The sequence below is a fragment of the Gobio gobio genome, assembly GCF_949357685.1.
Source record: "Gobio gobio genome assembly, chromosome: 16".
Classification (NCBI taxonomy): domain Eukaryota; kingdom Metazoa; phylum Chordata; class Actinopteri; order Cypriniformes; family Gobionidae; genus Gobio; species Gobio gobio.
This window is the reverse complement of record NC_137109.1, coordinates 6,206,569-6,231,162: the sequence shown is the minus strand read 5'-3', so window position 1 is coordinate 6,231,162 and position 24,594 is coordinate 6,206,569. Positions and strand designations below refer to the sequence as shown.

Sequence of the window (24,594 nt, the reverse complement as noted above, 5' to 3'; positions counted from 1 at the left end):
TTCTGCAATCTCCGCTAAAACTCAAGCTTCCGTGAACGAGCGCCGCCAAACGGGCGGAGCGCTATAATTCTGACTAAAATATACATATTACTAAAATATTTGTTGTTGGACCTACAAGTAAGTGTAGTTTTATGAAAGTGACCATTATAATGGGGTAATAAAATGTAGACTACTATAATTAGTCTGTGCTTTTGTTTTTATTTTCATTTTTAGTCTAGGGAATACATGTTTTTTTTTTTTTAGATTGATAGATGTCGTGATTTTAACCCCCTTTTTGCACATATATTTCATAGCCTACATTTATTGCATTCACTATATTTGTTTTTTATAGCCTTCAATATCAACATAGACCCTTTTCACAGACAGTGATGACGCGTTTTAACGGTCATCAATATCGTAAATCCTGCAACGTTTTTGTATTTTCATTAAAAAAAAATTACATTTATAACACTAATACTTTGTATTTTATTACTATTGCATCAAATTACAATAAAGTTCCCGCTGCTGTGAGGGTGTTTAATAGCGTCTATGGGAGTGATGGTAAACATTTACATATTTCTCTCTTTTGGCTGCCGTTATCAATCTCACTTTATTTTTTCCCTCTTTTTGAAAGTTGTGAAATGAAATCACTACTGTGGTGTTTTTCTTTTGCTATGTGAGCAAATGGGCACACAAAAAAATATTTAATGTATTCACAGCTATAATATTTAACCCAACTATGACGACTTCCGCTCTGAGAAACCCGTAAATGTGAAAAGGGTCTATTGTTTGTAGGACAATATTGGATATAGAATGTGGATTTTTTTTAAAATCCAAATAGAAAAACGTATAAAAATACAGAGATATATACCGTATCGCCATTTAAGAGATATGATATTTTGTCTATATTGCCTAGCCCTAAATATTGGTTTGACTGCAGTCATTGAGCTCAAGCCATCGAGTTTACAAAGAGCCTCTGCTCTTGAAGAAAATGAAGGTTTGATGTGTTGAATTCTTGTAATGTATAATGAAAGCATTGCTAATCACTGACTGTCCTCAATGTTAAAGGCATAATCCACCCCCAAAATTTACATCGTCATCATTTAGTCCCCCCCCATATTGTCCCAAACCTGTATGACTTCCACGTAAGAAATGTTTTTTTTATTTAAAAAAAAAAATGAAGACAGAAGAAATAAAGTCGAACAGGTTTGGAACGAGTAAATGAAGACAGAATTGAAATTTTTGAGTGAACAGTTTGGGCACTTTTTAAATTCTCTCCTGTAGCTGTTTTTCTCTCTTGTGTAAATGTAGTTGAAACTCTTAACAAGGCTCTTGTAGTGAGATATAGCTAGAGTTCATACTGTCCCCTATTAGTCTGCAAACCAGCACTGCGGGTCAAACATGTTCCAGGTCTTCGCGTCGCAGATGGTGTTTGCTTTAACAGTGTTTCCTTGAAAACTCTGAGGCAATTAAAGTGTGGCCACATGGGACAGTAGGTGTTCATAATGAATCAACTCAAGAGTTGCCTCTGGACCGCAACCGATAGCCTTTAAATTTGATACTGAATGAGAACAAACATAACACATCAAATAGTGCTGGACTTTATTACAAAAATAAAAAAAAACCCAGTATGGAACCATAAAGTGCTGTAGTCTTTAAATGAAATAAAAACATAAATATGAATCCCTGTATGAAGCAGACAGACTTTATTAAAGACAAATGTTTTGCTGAAAAATGCACATATTCTAGCCTTGGGTGAAGTTATTATGCACATTCACAATGATTTGGGACCAATATTATGTAATTTAATGGGAAACTATGTGAGAGTCGTAGTGTGTATACTAAAAACATTGTTCAAATTAATAATGTTCTGATTTGTTTAAATGTTTCTGTCGGCTGCATGAACATATCAGTCTGCTTTCTCACATCACTAGCTTTAAATATGCAACTTCTCTAGTTAACGAATGCATAAACATGACAAGCTGGATATAAACTAATGCAAATAGATGGTAACAATCATGACATTAAACAAAATGTGTTTTTATCACATTGTTTGAGGTACTAATGTTAGCGTCCTCTCAGCTTCGAAGGCAAACACACTGCTGTTCTTCACTAATGCAGCATCTAGTCAACAAATTAATAACGTTATAATGATATAGCACGCAGCTTAACGTGTTAAAACAAACACCATGGGGCGTCAGCAGCCACTTTTCCACTGTTTGGCCAGTGCGAGCCAGGGCTTTTAACAGGCCGGCTAATAGCCTGTAGCACTGAGCCCAAATCCACACAACGTTTCTACTGTCCGGCTAGAAGCTCAGCAGCGCTTCACTAAAACCCACCCGTAACGCGTCTCTCTCTGGAACAGCGTCACACAAATCCCTAATTTCACCAACAAATGGAAGTTTGATCAGAAAACTAGAGAGATGATAAAAGCAGCTGTTTGTTGGCATTTTTGTAGTTTACTTAAAGATTTAAGCATCAATGTTTTACCACAGTTTTACAATAATAAGTGATTAGGGGTGTAACGATTCATCTACTACATCGATGTATCGATTTATTTTCCTATGATCTAACTTCATCGATCTGTGCTCGGCAAGATGGCCTTCCGGACGACATATATCGATCTAACATCGTTTTAAAAGGTAATCAATCGATTGTATCGATCATGGGAAATAACGCATTGGATTTAAGCACGTCAGACTTTATATGGATATTTTTTCTTAGCACTTTTAATGATAAAGCCGTTAAACGTTACTCGATTAAGTCTGCCTATCTGTGACATCATCGCAACGCACGCACCAGCAGCAGCGCTAAGAAAACAAAACATAGCATGGCGGATGACAGAGAAGCCAACGTGCGAGAAATTATCAAGCCACCAGGAGAAAGAGCTAAGTTAGTAACGTTTTACCTGTACTTTCAACCCTTGCTAAATGTTACCTGTGAATTCCTGACACCAGTGTCGCCAGCAGAGCGAGTTTTTGTACTGCTGGCGACATAGTGAACGCACAGAGAAGTGTTCTGCGGTCAGATCATGTTGATATTTTTGAAAAAGAAATCTGTAGAGTCATTGAAGAGTAGTTGGTTACATTTTATCTTTGTTAAATATTGTTTGTTTATTAAACTGAGAGTAGTAGCAGGTTCAGCCAGTTTATTCAACCTGAAGAAATGTTGGTTGCACTTTATTTTTGATATTAATATTGTATTTGTATTATTTTAATGTTGTAAAACAACAGCAAAAATAGCAGGTAAACCTACTATTAATTAAACCTGAAGAGTAGTTAGTTGCACTTTACTTTTTATACTAATATTGTAATATTTTTATGTTGGAAAACAAAAGCAGAAGTAGCGGGTTAACCTACTGTTGAAATGTTGGTTGCACTTACTGTGCTTTTATTGAAAATGTATTGAAAATTGAAAATGAGAGCAGAAAAGGTTAACTTCCTTTTAATTCAACCTAAACTGTTGGTTGCACTTTATTCAAATAAAATTTGAATGCATTTGCCATTAATTGTTGTTTACTTGTTTGTTTATATCCATAATTAATTGATACCTGATTCCTGCATTGAATCATTGAAACTTCACCTGCATTGAGCAGTATCCAGATATTTATTTCAGTCACACAATTTTTGGCTAAAAAGTTACTGAATCGATTTCAAGTCACTGAATCGTTTCGGATCGTATCGTTCTAAATGAACCAATATCGTCCTTGAATCGTATCGACAACCTCAAATCGTGATACGAATCGAATCTTTGTTAAAACGAATCGTTACACCCCTATAAGTGATACATTTATCATAATAAATGAGTCACACAGAAATAAAGTGGTATTTACCATTATTTTACAAAAGAAAGAGGACGCACGTTATTCAGTCACTTCTGTTTATTTGTAGTTACATTTACATAAACAATGATCTACATATTTTCCACCAAACATACGAGCTGAGGATCTGTAGCACTCTCTCCAGTGACAAGAGGAGTTCATTTAATTTTATGATATATGCAGAGCTAAATATGGATATCAGACAGTCCATTATAAAGAGACGAGACGTACTGAGAGATGAAATAAATACATGATTGTGATGGCCTATATGATTTGTCTGATTTCTTCAAGCAGTCGTATTTACCATTAGGTAAAGTTAAAGGACAACTCCGGTGCAAAATGAACCTTGGGGTAATTAACACATGGTTACCGAGTAGATCGTTCTCTGGGATGCGTTTTCATGACAATGGAATGTAAAGAGTTTTATCTCTAAAAACAGATTAGCTCATAACGCTAGTATATGGGACATAGAATAAGTCAAATTAAATCGCTAGTTAATACCACTAACAAGGCTCAAAATAGCCTCACACTAACACTGGAGCATAATGAGGGTCCCTACATGCAAACCGAAGCATTGAGAACTTTGTAAGTTTACAAACAGTTTAATAAGAAGATACTTTTTAAAGACAGTACATTACGCGGATACAGACAGGAGCCATCTTTTTTAGATTAGATTAGATTCAACTTTATTGTCATTACACAAGTACAAGTACAAGGCAACGAAATGCAGTTTAGGTCTAACCAGAAGTGCAATAGCAGCAAGTGCAGGATATACAATGGATGCGTAAGTGCAGGACATGGATATGTACTGAACATATATAAATATTTCTATAAATAGAGAGATGGTTATTACTATAAACAGAATTTACAGGTGAATATGTACAGTGAATAATATACAGATGGTTAATACTATAAACAGAATTTACAGGTGGATATGTACTATGAATATAATATAACATACAGATGGCTATTACTATAAACAGAATTTTACAGATAGAGGTATACAATGATATGTTAGGCTAAAATGAGGAATATGGCAGTGGATTAAGGTAGTGCAATAAATTATGGACAGAAGCTATCCGAAAAAAGTGTAAAAGTGCAGTGGAAGTGATTGCATATTACAGTTAGAAGTACGAAAACAGTCTAAAAAAAAAAAAAAAAAAAATCTTGGAAAACAGTCTAGACGAGTCGAGCCCCGGTTGAATAATCCGCCATCTCTTTAGTGTGTATCCTTTGGAAGCACTAGTCTCTGTTGCGTTCAGTTTTTTTTTTTTATTATTTTTTTTCTCTGTTGCGTTCAGTGCTTTCTTCCGGAAACAACGGACCATATGAGATTCCAAGTCACAGTTCATCCCTTAGCACAGCGTTCGTGGCTCGACTCGTCGAGACTGTTTTCAAGATGGCTCCTGTCTGTATACGCGTAATGTTCTGTCTTTATAAAGTATCTTCTTATTAAACTGTTTGTTTACCCACGATAACAATATTGTGCATGTTCATTATTGCGGTATATTGCGTGACGCTGCCGTCTCCAGACTCAGATAAACTCCGCCTTTGTTCGTAACCACTCCTGGTAAGCTAAGATGGCGCCGCCGTGCTCGGTCGCCGTTCAGGTCGCTCCGCTAAGACTTTGCTTTTATTTATTATTCTACTCTCTTTTACTCTCTATTTTTTCCAACGGATCATCTGCTTTGATCTGTTACGACAGCAAAACACTTCTGGAAATTGGTTACCGCTACACTGACCTGTTTCAGGACACTTTCTCCAATCTTCCATCTGAGATTCGCCGGGACGCCGAGTTGAACAATGGCCACTCGAGTCGACGGCGAAGATTCAAAAAACACCGCGGGAAACGCGCTGGGATCCGCAACAGACTGAGAAAAAGAGCATTCAGTCCTCCTCTCCCGAGCATTTTGCTCGCAAATGTCCAATCCTTGGAGAATAAGATGGACGATCTTAGAGCCAGGATAAGTTTTCAACGGGACATGAGAGACTGCAACATCTATTGTCTGTCCGAAACATGGCTCACGCCAGCGGTCCCGGATACAGCCGTGACGCCGTCCGAGAACTTCTCTGTTTTTCGGATGGACAGAACAGCCGAGGCCGGGAAATCTAAAGGCGGTGGAGTGTGTTTCATGATAAACAAGAAATGGTGCGATCCTAGGAACATCTCCATTCTTTCGCGATCCTGCTCGCCTCACTTGGAACATTTAACTCTCATGTGCCGGCCTTTCTACCTGCCGAGGGAGTTTTCCTCGGTCATCGCTACTGCCGTTTATATTCCACCACAAGCAGACACGGGGCTGGCTTTATCTGCCCTCCATGATGTGACCAGCGGCTTCATAAACAAACACCCCGACGCTGCTTTCATCGTCGCGGGTGATTTTAACAAAGCAAACCTAAAGAAAGTATTGCCAAACTTTCACCAGCATGTCTCCTGTCCCACACGAGGAGCAAACACACTGGATCATTGCTACTCTCCGTTTAAGAACGCCTACAAAGCTCGTTCACAGCCAGCTTTTGGCAAATCGGACCATGCCGCCATTTTCCTCACACCGGAATATAAACAAAGGCTCGTTCAAGAGCCCCCGGTGAGGAGGGAAGTCAAACGCTGGTCATCCCATTCAGAGATCACGCTACAGGCAGCTCTTGATGACGTCGACTGGGACATGTTCCGCGCGAGTTCTGAAGACGTCAGCGAGTTCACAGAAGTGGCGCTCTGCTTTATTAACACACTGACAGAGCAAGCCACACAAACAATAACTATAACGTCCTTCCCTAATCAGAAACCGTGGGTGGACAGTTCAATTCGCACTGCAGTAAACTCGCGCACCACCGCTTACAATGCCGGTCTCCAAACGGGGGATATGAGGGAGTACAAAGCTTCTTGTTACGCCCTCCGGCGCGCCGTTAAAGCCGCAAAACTCCGCTATAAAGACCGAGTGGAATCTCATTTCCAACTCAACGACTCCCGGCGGATGTGGCAGGGACTGAGAACCATCTGTGCTTTTGGAACTAAATCCTCTGCAGAGGTGAGAGCTGATCCGTTGCTGGTGAACGAGTTAAACTCTTTCTACGCTCGCTTTGATGGTAATCGCGGCAGCGCGACTCCGGCGAGTGACGCGTCAGAGAGAGTCCCTCAGAGCTGCAACAGTCACGTGATCTCTGTCTCGGAGGACGAGGTTCGGAGGGCACTCAAACGTGTGGATGTCAGGAAAGCTGCTGGGCCGGATGGTATTTCAGGTCGTGTTCTGCGGTCCTGTGCTGATCAGCTCGCAGGGCTCTTTACATCCATATTCAACGAGTCCCTTGCTACATCTGTTGTCCCCACCTCCTTCAAACGATCCTCCATCATCCCTGTACCTAAGATCAGTAAACCCTCTTGCCTAAATGACTATCGTCCAGTGGCTCTCACATCTTTAGTCATGAAGGTCTTTGAGAGACTCATTAAAAACAACATTTGCTCCTCCATTCCTGACACTTTGGACCCTCTTCAGTTTGCCTATCGTCCCAATAGATCGACTGAAGATGCCATTTCTCACGTCCTTCACTCCTGCCTCACTCACATCGACAGCAAAAGTGGGAACTATGTCAGGCTGCTATTTATTGACTATAGCTCAGCCTTTAACACCATAGTTCCCATTAAGCTAACACACAAACTCCTGGATCTAGGCCTGAATTCTTCTCTCTGCCTCTGGATTGAAGATTTCCTCACTGGCAGACCCCAGGCGGTGAGAGTAGGCCAGTTCACCTCCACCTCCATCACCCTGAGTGTTGGAGCTCCACAGGGCTGTGTGCTGAGTCCCCTGCTCTACTCTCTCTACACCCATGACTGTTTGTCCACACACAGCTCCACCTCCATCATCAAGTTTGCTGATGATACTGTTGTCCTGGGTCTCATCTCCAACAACAATGAGACGGCATACTTGGACGAAGTGGAGCAACTGACATCATGGTGCCAGGACAACTGTCTCTCTCTGAATGTTAACAAGACCAAAGAACTGATTGTGGACTTCAGGAAGAGACAGCATCGGTCATACTCCCCTCTCATGATCAGCGGGACACCGGTAGAGAGAGTGAGCAGCTTCAAATACCTGGGTGTGAACATCTCCGAGGATCTGACCTGGACTACACACATCCAGACACAGGTGAAAAAAGCCAGGCAAAGACTGTACCACCTGCGCCAGCTGAGGAAATTCAGGGTTTCACCAGCCATCCTGAAAACTTTCTATCGAGGGGCGATAGAAAGTGTCCTGACTCAGTGCATCACAGCGTGGTACGGGAACAGCACCAGTCACGACTGCAAAGCCCTGCAAAGAGTGGTGCGCTTATCCGAGCGCATCTCAGGCTCAGCTCTCCCGTCTCTGCAGGACATCTTCACCAAACGCTGCAGAGGTAGAGCTACTAAAATCATCAGAGACATTAATCACCCTGCAAACTCTCACTTCACCCTGCTGCCATCTGGTAAGCGCTTCCGTAGCCTGATGGCAAAGACTGAAAGACTCAGGAGGAGTTTCTTCCCCCAGGCCATCAGACTCCTGAACTCAGTCACGTGACTTCACTTCACCCCCGCACACGCATAAACATACGGTCTTCAACATTAACATCCACATACTGCAATTGCACTGCACTTTACTTTACGTCCCTATTGTTACTGCGTAACAACCTGTAATAAACCTTGCACATTATACTTCTTTATATATACATATTATATATTTTATGTTAACCACTTATTTTTAAGTCTACAGTTTATCTCACTTATCATATCCACATATTTTTTATATTTTTATTTTTATCTTATTTCCTATTTTTATCTTTACTTGATTTATTTATAATTCTACTTATGTTAATACTTTTTATTCTAATTTTATTCTATTTCTATTTAATTTCTTGTAACTGTTATTTGCACTGTCCATGGAGCGGACCTGTTTACATTTCACTGCCAGTTGTATATTGTGTATATAACTGTGTATGTGACAAATAAAACTCTTGAATCTTGAATCTTGAATCTTGAATCCTCTGACCCGCTTTAGACCAAAGTATTCGGCGGGCCAAAAAATCTGGGCCCGATTAAGCCATGGAAGTGACAATAGAAACGTGGCTAGTGCTAGTTTTTATTTCGCCTCTAGAATTCTCGTTCTGTATAATGACAGCAGATAGACCCTTCTCAGCTGCTCCAGCAATGGATACAACCCGCCAAAACTATTGGATTTTTGCAGATGAACCATTGTTCTGGCAGAACCGATCAGTCGTTTGACCTTCTAGCCTCTTATGAGGAAGCTCTTCCTCATTGGCCCAGTCATGTCTTTTGACCCTTTCATCCCTCCATCTTGTGCATATGAACTCCATGTGGTAATGGTTTGATGTTTTCTGTTCTTGTGTGTGTGTAGGGTGGCTACTTTGGGCAGATCAGGAACACTAAGAAGTCGTCTCAGCGTCTGAAGGATGCTCTTCTGGACCACGAGCTGGCGTTACCGCTGTGTCTGCTGATGGCGCAGCAGAGGAACGGTGTGGTCTTCTCTGAGGGGGGAGAGAAGCATCTTAAACTCGTGGGGAAGCTTTACGATCAGGTATGATCTACAGACGCGCGAGACCATGATGACTCAGATTCACACTGTCCTCCTGTAATCTCTAAGAGAACAACTGCTAATTAAACATGACATGCTGAGGAACTTGTCATGCAGTAGGCCTGAGAATACATTTCTGAAAAACGGTTTACTTAAAGTTTGATGCCTGCTTACTTTTTAGACGAGTTAAATAGAGCCATGATATAGATAGACACACACACACACACAGACTAGGGCTCCTGGAGGGGCTGTTCAGGAACAAAGGACATATGAAATTGCACATTTTAATGAGGTAAAGACTGCCAATTAGGAAAGATGCCCCTATTAGACGAGAAAATGTGTTAATGACTGAAACGTCAAGCTATCGGAGTTCAACATAGCATGACCCGTTGTCTCATATCACTGGCATTTGACAGCCTGTCTAAGTGGGCAAACTATTAAAGGGATAGTGAAAACTCTCATTTACTCCAAACTAGCTTGATATTTCTTTCCTTCTTACCTGAATGCTCACAATGCTCTTTTCCAAACAGCAAAAGCCCTTGAAAGGACAAACCTGATCATAATGACACCATAAAAATAGTTCAGATGACTATTGTAATAGTCTAAGTCCTCTGAAGTCATACAGTAGCTTTTTTCGTGCATTTCACTGAAAATATAGCTCTCAAGTCTTATTCACACTTCAGTGTGGAAACTAGATAATAGTGACGTTTTCCTCACAATCCTGTCCTTATGTCCTAGAGTTTATATCAGGTAATTTTGAGTTGACATCAAAGTTTTACCCCCTCAGATCTGCATGTTTACATCTCACAATTCGTAATTGACCTATTGGTAAGCCCCGCCCCCCTTAGTTATTGTTGCGAACTGTCTTACAGTGACAGCTGTCAGTGTGAAACCCGTATCCCAAGATGTTTTTGGACACAGAATGTAGCGTATACCCCATCCGATTGATGGCCAAACTTTACTGATGGTTTATGAAGTTTATTACATCGTTTTTCACTCCCAAAAAATCCCAGCAAGAGCTGAACAAACAAAACATAAGAATTATAAATCATTCACAAACACTCTCTACCTCCGTTGCATTATCATTAACATACACAGCAAATTATACAAAAACACTCACAGTAAACAGACATATACAGACCGTATGCCTTTTCAGGGGTGCTAATAAACTGTAGATTTTGTATCTGAAAACAACTTCGATAAACTGCTAGCTCTCCCTTTCACTACCTCTAGACTATAACACCCATCAAAATATGCGTCCCTCTTTAGTAAGATAGATAATGCAGACCGTAAACATATCTAAACTCACAGAAATATCAAAATACATATATACAAAAACAAATTGGACGATAAATCACAAAGTCTGTGCCATTCGTTTGTGTTTTTGACCTACACTGTACATGACGTGAGAACAGTTAGCTATTTAGGTTTGTACATTAGCATGGACTCAGAAAATCCTCTCAGGACACCTGGACTCAGTGTTACAGTCCCCAGGCACATCGTTTTACCATTTTTGTAGCATAAACACCATCAAACCGATGAGAGCGTCAGATCTTCAATGTTTCTCTATGGTGTTGAAACCTAAAGATGTCCAAGTTCCAGTCCCAGCGCAACTGATACTCAACTGCCATTGGCTCATCTGTGCTTGAGGGGAGGGGCTTACTGATATGTCAATTGTTTTCCTCAGATTTCTGAGTTTAAAAGCCTAATTTTGTGGACAATATTATTCAAGAAAATGCACATTCATATTAATGCACAAAATTACACATTCTCCAAATGCATTTTGTGAACCATACAGACCCTTTTGTCCACAAAACTAGATGGGTCACAGGCCTCGGATTGGTTATCAAGAGCTCTTGGAGAAATCCTGCTGACCTAACAGCTGTTTTGGCCCTCTGCCCCGCTCATTTTCTTTACTTATGCTTACTTTATATTATTGCCTGCCTGATGCCTGTTGCCTGCCAAGTGACTTCTGAATTCAACATTTAGTGTTACATCGATAATTCATGAATCTGTTGGTCTTGACTCGGAAAGCTATGATTTGCCTAGGGCTGTACTCACACATAATATCAGGGTTCCCACAGGTCCTTGAAATCCTTGAAAGTTTGTGAATCTGGAAAAAAACACACAAATTCAAGGCCCTGGAAAGTTTTTGAAAATAAACATACAGATTCAGGTCCTTGAAAGTGCCTGAATTTATTTTGTGCAAGAAGTTTTCTGAGAGAAATAGCTTGCTTGATTTACGTGCTTGAGTTGCACACATTTAAGTGTTTCCCGCGTGAGGTACTTTGTTTTGGACGTCGGCGTGATGTTCACATGCGCACGAAACTACTGCGATGGTACCTCAACGTTTTCAGTGCTTACACCGAACCCAAATATGTACAGTCAATGACTGTATATTGTGTTCAATAAACATAAAACATTTGTTGTAATCTGTTGCCCAAATATTTGATTTAAAGAGCACCTATCATGGAATTTTGAAATGTACCTTTCATGTAGTGTGTAACATAGATCTTAGTGAACAAAAACATCCTGCAAAGCTTGAAATATGACAGTACACCGTATTTATAGTTATTTTCTTTCAAAAGTAAGAGTCGACTCTGAGTCATTTTTAAGAATAGTTAGAAAACCGAAGCTTTTTCTCTGACTAGATGACGGCAACTTGTCAAGTTATTTGAATACGATACGCCCACTTATTGCGCTCCAAGACGCCAGTGAAAACTAGAAAACATCATGGCCACGAGACGCCAGTGAAAACTAGAAAACATCATGGCCACGAGACGCTGTGTTCTGAAGTGCGACTCAAAAGCAAACTTCTTTAATCTGCCCAAGGATGAGCATTTGAAGACTAAGTGGCTTGAAGATAAACCATACATCGTCGCGATTGTGTTTATTAGTCTTCAAATGTCTCTATTTGCATGTTTCGCGATCTCAGGAAGCTTTTATTATGGACTTCTATTATGGCACATGGTTCTTCTTCGTCTGTCTGTATATGGACTACATGTGCTCAGAGCGCCCTCCGGCTGCCAGGATGAACTGAAAACAACACATAAGAGACTCAATCGCTCATGATTAGGATACATCTGTGCATTTTGAGGAAGTATTGAATAAAAAATACTCCTCTGTTTAGAAATTTGACACAGACAAATGAGAATCTATCAATATGTCTCCTCATCTGCACACTTTTGAACTAAAAGCCCTGAGGGATGTTGATTTGTCGCGAGTCTTCGTGAGGAGAATAGAGGAGTTTTTTTATGAATGAGATCAGCTGAGGCTCATATTACAATCAAACGGTACCGACGCGGTTTTCATATTCATAACTCCTGACACATATTAACAAATTACTGTCACTATAAGACTTTGATGGGCGTTCCGTTTCCGAAAATATCTGCACAGACTAAACCAATCACAACTGACTGGGTCATCGGACCAATCACCGCAGATTAGCGTCACGTAAAGGCGGGGTTTTGAAAAGTGAATCACTAAAGGAATCATTTGAGAATCGCTGTCAAAACAGGTAAAAATAAATGCATATTATAAGAGAACTAAAGTCTTTTTTGTCATTGCATGCATGCAAAGCTGTTGTTTTCTGGAAACTTCTAAAACAAGTTTTGGAACATTTTAAATGCCATAATAGGTGCTCTTTAATGTAATGTTGAATTGCTTTGACTGAAAATTAGTGTTTCACCCCCCAACCCCCCTAACAAGCAATCTCATGTCAATCTTGAGTCCTTATAGAGTAGTATTGCATCTTTCATATCTCCGAAAAGTCTTTAGTTTTATTATATTTATAAAAGAAAGATACGCTGTACCGAGTCTTTCCGGAAAAACTTGAGCGGCGTATCGTTCAGGCGGAGCTAAAGAATGACGAGCGCGCAGCTATTGAGTTTAGCTATGCATGTTTACATAGAAAAACAATGGAATCGATAGCTAACAACACAGACATTTGAAGCAGTTTTACTCACCGCCTGCTCCCAACACATGACCGTGAACCTTAATCGCTGGGATTGCTCCATCTTTCAGCATTAGGCAAGCTACAAATCCGTAGTTGAACTGTACCTTGTTTATTAACCATCGTCGCCAAAATTCAGGGAACAAACAAACACTCGCACAACTTATGAGAAACCGGAAGGAGTATTTTTGGCACAGAAATACTCCATCAAACGTCCAACTATTTTTTTTTAAAACTTTGTCCATGTTTAGGATGGAAATCCAAGTCTTTAACAGTGTAAAAAGCTCAGTATGCATGAAACAGCATTTCACCCCCCCTTTAAGATAATGTAAACCCATGAAGCAAGAAAAACTTAAAAGCATATTCACATATCTTCTAGCTTACGCTCTTTTCAATCAAATCAATTCAAATGTTAATATCAGATCATTTTAGAATACAGTATATGATGTACCAAATATTCTTCAGTTTTATGCATAACAGAAATACAACTAATTGAATATCAGATCTGTCATATGGCCAACATTTTTTTTAAATGCTGTTTAAAAAAAAAAAAGTATATGATGCAATGTATCTTACAAGGTAACACAATGTAACCTTGCTCTCACTTGAAATGTGTCCCCATATGAAAATAGGCTCATTTTCCAACTCCCCTAGTCTAGAGTTAAACAGTTGAGTTTTACCGTTTTTGAATCCATTCAGCCGATCTCTGGGTCTGGCGGTAGCACTTTTAGCATTGCTGCCGTACCATACCATTCTATGCTAAGCTAAGTTCCTTGATTATTACGCAGGAATGAGAGCATAGTTCCTAGCCATATCGGCCTAGAAAGTCACAACTTTTCATTTTCCGTCAGTCTTAGTACACGATGTAACTACAGAAGAGTCGAGTTTTAAATAGGAAAAATATAGAAACTCTTTGCTCATTTTTGAGCTAGATGCTAACAGTCTAATCAGATTCAATGATCTATGCTAAGCTATGCTAAAAGTGCTACCGCCAGACCCGGAGATCGGCTGAATGGATTCAATAACGGTAAAACTCAACTGTTTAACTCTAGGAAAGTTGGGAAATGAGCCTATTTTCAAAAAAAGTGGCCAAGCATTATCAAATTCTAATGCTTTGATTAGCCTGGACTTTTGTAATATAACTGATGTTATTCGTCTGAGAGAAGAATCTCATACACATCTAGGATGACTTGAGAGTGAGTAAATTATGGGCTAATTTTAATTTTTGGGTGACCTATCCCTTTAAGTCCTTGAATTTAAGGGTATCGGACTTGGAAAGTCCTTGAAAGGTCCTTGAGTTTGAACCAAGGTGTGGAAGCCCTGTAATATGCAACTTGCAATTCAGAGAGAGATGTTAACTCAAAATTGTAATATAAAACTTTAGAATTAACAGAAATGGTTATAATTGCGAGATAAAATAGCAATTACCTTTTTTTAGATAGTAGTTTTTTCCCCCATGGCTCAAACAAGCTTCCATGCTTTTCCATCATAGTTGACATGCCCATGTTTGAATGCATACGAATGATAAACAGTAGCTAAAAGGAAGATTTTCAGTTAATATGGATATCAATTAAAAGGTCAGTTCACCCAAAAAAGCTCAAAAGACGACATTTTGCAGAAAGTCCATGCAAATTGTCCATGAATTGATCGTACAGTGATCAGAGGCTCATCATAAAATTACTTCATAAGACTTGTGAGCTGTCAGGCTTCCTTGAGCTCCGAGGAAAATACTTGAAATGTTGTTTCCAAAGCAAAGTAAACTGGACGATTGAGTTTTAGAAACTTTCCACGGTTGTCATTGTGTGGCAGTGTGGAAGAGAAAGCAGCCCGCGTCAGCCATGGGAAGACTCGCGGGGGGAGTTGTACAGAAGTTCTGTGATTTTCATCCGCCCACATACACTGGCAGTTTGCTTTTCATGTTCAGCAGCTGCGTAGCTCAATTACTCACTGGGTAATCCAATTGACTGTTTCCTCTCTCCCCCCCATGTTCTCTAGACATGTCGCAATTTACAGCAGATGGTGCTAAAAACTAACATCATCAGCTCCATTCTGTGTGGGACTGCGAAATGATGCCGCCGGTCGATCCTTTTTGCTTTTTTTAATTTATTTTTTCCATCTTTTTTTCTCTCAATGTCTCAAATTAGAGCCTTTAGCAAATAATTCCCTCGCGCGATGCCAAATTGTCTAAATAATTGCTCATGGTGTGAATGTGAAACGCGCTTTTTCCTGACATCAGTGGGGAAGCTTTTAATTATTAATTTTGGCTCTTTTTTTAAAACTCACTTTGCAGGAAGTTGTGCGCTGCTCATTACAATCAGCAGAAATGTGTGGCGCTCCTGTGCCCGGCTATCACCGCCTCTGATGCACCGCGGAGATTGATTGACTCATCTCTCAGACTAAATATGCATTCAGCATGATTGCATGGTTTATGCATAAGCACACTGAAAAATATTAGAACAACTTAATAATTTGTATAAATTTGCCTTATTTTGCATGTTTATAACATCTTTTGGCATGGTGTTTAAGAGGTGCCACCCTAACACATCCCAGTGTTTTGTTAGTGGATTATGCAAAGGCGAGCATCACTTAGCTTAGTCATGCTTCTTTTTTTTTTTGGTGTTAAGGACATTAATGGTCCTTAAAGTCCCCAGACTTCTCACCCCGCCGACAAAACCAAGACCCATCTGAAGATCGGATTGCAACATCCTGGCATTATTGCGTCCTGCTTTGCATTGCATGAGCAAGGGCCACTTCAGAAGGCAGAAACCTCTGGAAAAGCTGAGGAAAACTCATTTTCTGTGACTCAAAGCAACTCATGCATTTCATTAATTTTCTTTCTCAAAACGAGGGGTGGAAAAGTGAGCGTGATTTGTGACGGCGAGTTCCTCAGGCGACGTTATGTCAGTCTGAACTGATTCGAGCACTAAAAGCAGGCCAAATCAATCTCATCATCTTTTGATGGCCAGTTTTTGATTTGTTGTTGGCACACTCTGGGCGCTTTTAGAGATGCATCCATTTCTGAATAGACACCGTTAGATTAAGTTGTGTTACCGTTAAAGGAACATGCTACTATTTTTGAAAATAGGCTCATTTCCAACCTCCCCTAGAGTTAAACAGTTTTCGAATCCATTCATCCGATCTCCAGGTCTGGCGGTAGCACTTTTAGCATAGCTTAGCATAGATCATTGAATCTGATTAGACCGTTAGCATCTCGCTCAAATGACCAAAGAGTTTCGATATTTTTCCTATTTCTTCTTTATTTACATTGTGTACTAAGACTGACAGAAAATGAAAAGCCGATATGGCTATGAACTATAATCTCATTCCTGCGTAGTAATCAAGGAGCTTTCCTGCCGTCCCATGGGTGCAACGGCGCAGTGATATTACACAGCGCCTGAAAATAGGCTAACTTCCGTCAACATAACCAACGTGACAACCTGCTCACACACGGAGCGCTGGGGAATATTTTCAGGTGCTGCGTAATAGTTCCTAGCCGGATCTGTCTCGAAAATCGCAACATTTCATTTTCCATCTGTCTTACAGAAGAGTGAAGTTTTAAATAGGAAAAATATCTAAACTCTTTGCTCATTTTTTGAGCGAGATGCTAACGGTCTAATCAGATTCAATGATCTATGCTAAGCTGTGCTAAAAGTCCTACCGCCAGACCCAGAGATCGGCTGAATGGATTCAAAAACGGTATAACTCAACTGTTTAACTCTAGGGGAGTTGGGAAATGAGCCTATTTTCAAAAAAAAAAGTGGCAGGTTCCTTTTAAGTCCTTGAATTTGAGGTTATCGGCCCTGGAAAGTCCTTGAATTTGAGGATATCGGTCCTGGAAAGTCCTTGAATTTGAGGATATCGGTCCTGGAAAGTCCTTGAAATTGAGGATATCGGACCTGGAAAGTCCTTGAAATTGAGGATATCGGACCTGGAAAGTCCTTGAAATTGAGGATATCGGACCTGGAAAGTCCTTGAAATTGAGGATATCGGACCTGGAAAGTCCTTGAAATTGAGGATATCGGACCTGGAAAGTCCTTGAAATTGAGGATATCGGACCTGGAAAGTCCTTGAAATTGAAGTTAACCAAGGTGTGGGAACCCTGTAATATACAACTTGTAATTCAGAGAGAGATGTTAACTCAAAATTGTAATATAAAACTTCATAATTGCGAGATAAAGTAGCAATTACCTTTTTTTTAAAGATTTTTTTCATCCCCCATGGCACAAACAAGCTTCCATGCTTTTCCATCATAGTTGACATGCCCATGTTTGAATCAAGGTTATTATAGTTTTGCATTTTCATTAGTTTTTGTTTTTATTTCGTTTTGACATTTTGTTTTCAAATTCAGTTTAGTTTTAATTCGTTTTTAAAGTGGGTTTGCTAGTTTAGTGTTTATTTTTTGAAAATGCTTAGTTTTAGTTGAGTTTTTATTAGTTTTAGCGTTAGTTTTAGACTTTTTTTGTAATTTGGGTTATTTGTCAGGGGCAAGATTCAAAAAGTTCAGAAAAAGTATTGTGTAATAATAACTCAACAAAAACATCATAAATTTTAGAAAATATTCATTCAAAAATAAAACCAGTACAAAAAATGTACATATGGGCACAAATATGTAAACGGTCTCAACACTCCGCAGTAAGTGCAAAATGTGTGACGTGTGCCAGTAAAAAACCTAAAGAGCCAACAGAGTAAAGATGATGTACATGAACCGCATGTATTCAACCCATTTTTTATATATATATATATAATCCTAAAAAATAAAAAAAGATGAGATCCTACAGCGATCAGAGGCCCATCATAAAATTACTTTGGTAAAACTCAACTGTTTAACTCTAGGGGAGTTGGAAAATGAGCCTATTTTCAAAAATAGTGGCCTTCCTTTAAAACCCTCATGTTGTGTTCGGGTCATTTTGACACAGAGGATTTTCCTGGATCTGAAAATGCTAGTTAATGTTATACCATTGGACTCAATTTTACTGACTTTAGTCACCCAGTCTAACAACTTCCCACAAATGTTTAGATGCTTTTTGTTATTTCTCCACATTGTCACACTTGTGGTGTTCCCGGTCAGCAAATGACCGGCCTTCAAAACATTGTTCATTATGCTTTACCAAATATTGGATCTTTTTGTCAACTTGTTTTCTTTCTTTGTATTTCTTTTTGGAACTGATTGACCGTAGGCCTTGTTGATCTGAGCTTACATGCCTGTTTTTGAGTGAAAAGTCTTTCATTTGTGGGTAATTTAAACAAAATATGACCAGCCAACAACAAATAGCATATAAATCCCTCGTTACAGTGTTTTATCGCCAAATATTGGATTCAATCTTTTTGTCAGCTTGCTTTCTTTAAATTAGGACAGGTTTTGTCTTTATTTTTTAAACTGATTGATCGTAGGCCTCGTTGATCTGAGCTTAGGTTGGTCAAAAATGGGAGTCGAAAATCAGGGAAACAATTAGTGAGAGTGTTCACATATGTACATGTGTGCTTGAAAAAATAAAGGCCTTGGACCTGTGCATGTGTGGATACATGCATACTCGTGCATCCACACACACACGCCTTCATGTACACAAACAAACTATTTTGAGTATTACAGGCTTTCTTTTTCACAGAGATGAACTTTATCCTCAAATCAGTGAGGCCTACAATCAATCAGTTTAAAAATAAATACAAAGCCTGTCTTAACTTAAAGAAAACAAGCTGACAAAAAGATTGAATCCAATATTTGGTGTTAAACTAGCATGACTAGAGATTTATAAGATTTTTTTGCAGGTCGTGATTTTTGACCAGGAGCATCACAAGTGTTAGGGTTTTCAACATGCATGGACTTTAGACAAAGTCTGGTCCACATTGCAGCATATTTTAACCAAGAACCGCCCATTTAAGACTTTTTCACACCTGGCGCGTTTGTTCGGTTTATTTAGACATGTGAACATGAAATAAAATAATCTGCTTGATCACCTGAACAAGATGGTCTCAGCCGCCCAACTGAAGTGGCTTGCTTGTGGTGAGAAAGCAATCAGACCAACAAACCAAGCTGTATCATAATTCATAATGGGAAATACGGTACTCAAAAAATCAACAGTGTCTGATTCTGTAGGTGAGAATATTAGTCATCACAGTTGAGAACCAAAGAGCACCTCTTCATCTTAAAATGTCATTGCTCTTCTCGGAAATGCTGTCCCAACAAACCCTTGAATGATAAATAACTGATATGCCCGCCGAGCTGACTTATCAATCCATCTTGATGGATGACACTATGAGCGCAAACTTGGAACGTAACCGGTTCACTCTGACCAATGAGAGGACAGTTTCACTCACATGTGACTTGAATATGTTTTCGGAGCCAAGCAAACAATCTGCAGGTCTGAAAATGTGCTTAGACCGGCAGGGGCTGATGATGTGCTAAAAACTGCGGGTGCTGGGTGTAAATATTGACTTGCGGAATCTCAATATTGATTCTTAAAAGCCCATGATCAATATTACTTTATATCCTGCAATACTTTTCTGTGTCAGCAACTCCTGCTGCTCAAGCTACAGCCATGGCAAAAGAAGGCATTTTACGCAAATCAGCCTGAATTGAATGTGATAAAATGTGTATTAAGAAATAATGGCAAGAAACCTAGCCTGATGTCGTCATATTCAATTCTAGTCAGAATATGAGTCTAATACTGCTCCGTTGGGCTGTGATTATGGGGCGTGTTTCAACCGAACCAGGAAAGACCTCAATTGGATAGACCTACAACCAATCAGAGCAAAGGAGCGACGCATAACGTTAGTTGTCAAATGTCAACAGAACTCAACTGCACTGTGATGCCAAGTCCGCAGGTTTTTCCATGTCCGATACAGACCCAGGAATGCGAATTTTAGCAGGCAGCCTCATATTTAACTCATATTTTACCCCCCAAATGCCTTTTTTTCCCCCGGAGAACCCAATCCCCCCGGAAAGCTATTGGGCTTGTTTGTGGCTTTGTTGTAAAACCTTGGCAACCCTGTCTGCCCGCATGCTGGAATAAGTAACGTTAGTAGAAAAAGATGAGTGTAAACGATCTTTTGCCGGTGTTATTAAAAAACTAATTTAAGGATGCACAGAGTACTTACCAACATGATCATCATTTCTGAGAGAAAAAATAAGGGTGAATGCATATACGAACAAGTTCTCCGTTTAGGATTAGAACAAATTTAACCCAAGCGCCTTTGATGACGTGGATGATTACAATATCATCTGTCCATCATCGTCTAAAGCCCGCCCTGACAATATAATTGGCATAATTACTCCTCTACGGATCAAGTCCAGACCGAACTGCCCGAGTTAAAATGTTGTGGGCGGGACTAAGTTCGGTTGGCATCCAGGCTACAAGAAACCGGTTATTTTTAGTGAATCAAATGCAGTCAAACTCATGAATAAATGGCTCCTTTGAGCGTTCCTTTCATACCCCTTTTCCACCAGAACGAACCGGGTGCTAGCTCAGAGCTAGTGCCAGTTCGGAGTTGGTTCGACTGACGAGCCTTCTAAGAACCGGTTTTCCTTTCCACGGGCTTGAGAGCCACCACAGAGCCAGAGTCTCATCTTTCTCAGCAACGCTAGCGAGGCAGCGGGAAACACAAACACACCAGGCTTGTTCGAGATGCATCGGCGCTGTGCAGACCGATCAGCGAATGATATCAAAGTACCACAAGAGCGAATCAAAGCATAAGGAGTTGTGTGTTCTTGCTGTACTTTGATGTCATACGGCGATCGGTCTGCACAGCGCCGATAAATCTCAAACAAGCCTTCCATCAACAATGGCGAGCATTGTGTTACTACTGATCCTCATGGCTTTGTGATCCTACATCGGCATCAAAACACAGCGAATCCAACGCATTCGTGCAGCTCGCCGTAATTTGAATAGACGGAGATTACAATCGAGCAGCTATTGGCTCCATTAGCTGCTATTTCAAAAATGGCGGCAACAAGTTTGTGTTCATCTGGTTGGTCACAGTAACCCAGCCCCTGACCCAAGCGGTTCTTACTTCTAGACCAGCAATGTTTTGGTGCTACTTAAGAACCACTTTTCCTGGTGCAGAGCTGCTGCTTTGGGTGTGGAAAGACAAATAACTGATTTGAAACCGAACCACTGCCTTGGTGGAAAAGGGGTATCTGTGAATCATTCAAAAAACCTCGAACTCAGGAGTTATTGTTTGAATTGCATCAAATCCCAAATATAATTAACAGTTAGCAGATTGCAATTAAATCAGAAAATGTGCAATTGTAATTTACGTGTGGGTAAATCTGAAATCGGATATTACTCTTAAAACTAGGGCTGGACCAAAATATTCGTTCAGTGAGTTTGTATTCGATTTTCAATTTTGGGATTTGAAATATTCAATGTTGATTACGACCGAAGCTTCGAAGCTCAAAAAATGGTATTCGGACCAGGGCTCTGAACCGGTTCAAGGAACGAAAACGAAAACCGGAAACGAACGAAATTTTAAGAGGAACGAAAACAAAAACGAAATCAAAATCAATTTGAATCGTTCTGAACAGAAACGTTCATTTGAAATGACCATTAACCGGTTAATAACGTTATTTTATCGTTCTCTTTAATATTTTAATTTGGCAGTGACCAATCATGAATTGAGTTGTACAGCATGTGACGTTGACGGATCAAGCGTGAGTGAAATGCCCGCACTCATCTATTCATCTATGAATCTACCGGTAACGCAAGTCAGTGTAGAGCGCGCATTTTCATGCCTCAAGTACATTTCTTTCCCCGCTGAGGTCTACAATGAAAGCGCAGGTATTGGAGGACATTCTTTTCATACGTTTAAATAAGCAGTACCGACTTTAAGCTCAAATAGACTGATTTAGGCTAGTTTGTGGATTCCGTTTAAGCCTATCCAAGTAGGTTACTAGCATCTATCAAACATTTTTCCTATAGTCTTTCAGATTGCCAATACAGGACAGGTCAATGTTTTCTATATAGACGGCTGATGCTTGTATTAAATGGTATGTTATATTGTATTAAATGATCAAGCTTTATTAGCTGACTGAATTTGATTATGTTATGAATGGACGTGTTGCGCAGTGTTTGCTTTGAAATTAGCAGTTGATGGTGCATTAAAAGTGCAATGGTTATCCAGTTTATTTATTCTTTATTCATGCAATTTTTAAAACAAGTCGTGTTGAAAAAAAGTTATGTACAAAGAATGTTATCACTCTTCTGAAAAGAATTAGCCATAAGAGCCACTTTCGATTGTCTAACGCTCCATTAAAACAGGTCCGCTGTTTATGCTTTGTAATTAATGCAGGTATTTCTGTTGTGGTTTTAAAAATGTTTTGAAATAAATATTCAAGTTGAGTTACCATGCGTTATATTATTATTGAGTGGAAAATAAGTCTATTTATACATGTTTGTTTAAAGTATAGGCTAAATTAAAATAACGTTATTAACCGGTATTTTTTCAAATCAAACAGTAATGTTTATTGAGGAACGCAAAAACGGAAACGCTATAATATCGATTCTGCTCGGAGTGAACCGATTGATATTTTTTTCCGTTTTTAAGCCCTGATTCGGACCAGCCCTACTTAAAATAAAGCAGAATATCCACGTTGAAGCTTGTTTACTCGCTACTAATTACTCTCAGAAATACTCAATCTTCGTTGGAAGCATTTGTAGCAGCAAATATGACTTTGTTTCTTGGCAACCGTGTATTCTGGCTTCCAGAAATGAAAGCCCGCCCTTCAAACATGTTTGTGTCCCTATGCTTCAGACGTAGACTAAATTTGAGACTTGGTAGTCAAACCTCTTTTGCCTTCATGTGCCCTTCACTGCTGGACGAGACATTGACACATGATTCACACTCAGGCAGTGTCATTCAACATTAGCTCTCTTTAACTTTGTCTGGCAGTAAAACATCTGTATGGGAACGTTTTGGGTAGGTGACCCCAGTGGTCAGGCCATACCTCCCCTCTTCCTCAGGAATCTCTCCCCAGTGTCTCGCTCCACTAAATTGCTTTACTGTGCATCCCATCGATTCCGATGGAGAGCCCGTGATGAATGGCTTTAATAAAGCGAGGTGCAGTTCCCCAAATAAATGAGCGACCTGAGGATTTATTAAGAGCATCTGCATTTGGCTGGGACAGAAACGTGGACCAGAGGGAGAGCTGCGTTTAATGATGAATGCTCTTCTTTCTGCTTCTTCCCCAAAGTGTCACGACACTCTTGTGCAGTTTGGTGGCTTTTTGGCGTCTAACCTCAGTACAGAAGACTACATCAAACGGGTGCCGTCAGTCGATATCCTCTGCAACCAGCTCCACACGCCACATGACGCCGCCTTCTTCCTGTCTCGGCCCATGTATGCCCATCAGATTCTGGTGAGTGATCAAACCATACTCTTTTACACTCTTTCACACCATAGCGCAGTCCAAATCCTAACCCAAATGGATTGAAACGCTCTACATGTGCAGCAAATTAAGGTTCACTTATAGCATGACACGCACTTCTAACACTTGCATTTGATTGAAGTTTGATCTCGGCGTGTTTGCTAAGCTAATGAATGAATCAATATTTCAAACATAATGCCATTTCTAGTTAGACTTGGGGAAAAAAAGTAAGTATAAGTATGTCCCAATTTGCACTAAGGCTGCAACTAACAATAATCGATTAGTTGGCCGTTTTTGTTGTTGTTGATTAATCGGATAAATACACATTGTTTTTATTGACAAAACACATTATTCCATATCCTGCCCAATGCTGTCCTTCAAACAAACGTGTCAGCTGAGTGCTATGAACACACACAATGTGAATATATACAAAAATGTACTGTGGTTTTACAACGAATAAAACCATAATAATAATAAATTAATTAATAATAAAACAGGGTTATTGTAGTTATTCCATGGTAACCACAAATTATGCTTCAATCCATAGTTAAACTATATGGTATTTGTGTGGTTATACAAATGGTAATTAATACGCCAAAAAACATGGTTTTACTATTATAAAACATGGACAATTTTCGTAAGGGTATCTGTGCTATACATTGTGCAAAAAAGCTACGAAGCAAAAGGACAGTTTAAATCCCGACTTTAAAATTATATTAAAGAAAAACACAAACTCAGTGTTACCAGATTAGAGGAATATTCTGCAGGAACACACACACATACACACTATAGACACAGTAACTGTTACTGTCACTTCTTTATCCTGTAAATGGGCTATAAGAAACGTCTTCCATATTCAATCACACGCTGTGATCCCTTTAGTCACTAATAAATAAAATACTTGAATTACATGTTGACT

The 24,594-nt window shown here is 39.6% G+C and overlaps 1 protein-coding gene across 5 annotated transcripts in view; it reads left to right on the top strand.

Annotated features, from left to right (window-relative positions):
- The window catches only part of thoc2 (THO complex 2), a 148,968-nt gene that overhangs the window by 82,004 nt on the left and 42,370 nt on the right, over positions 1–24,594 (top strand). For all 5 annotated transcript variants that reach the window (XM_079838977.1, XM_079838979.1, XM_079838978.1 and 2 more), the window contains exons 21-22: positions 9,187–9,366; positions 23,502–23,666. In XM_079838977.1, the coding sequence (XP_079695103.1) occupies positions 9,187–9,366; positions 23,502–23,666 (345 nt within the window). The remainder of the gene's footprint in view (positions 1–9,186; positions 9,367–23,501; positions 23,667–24,594) is intronic.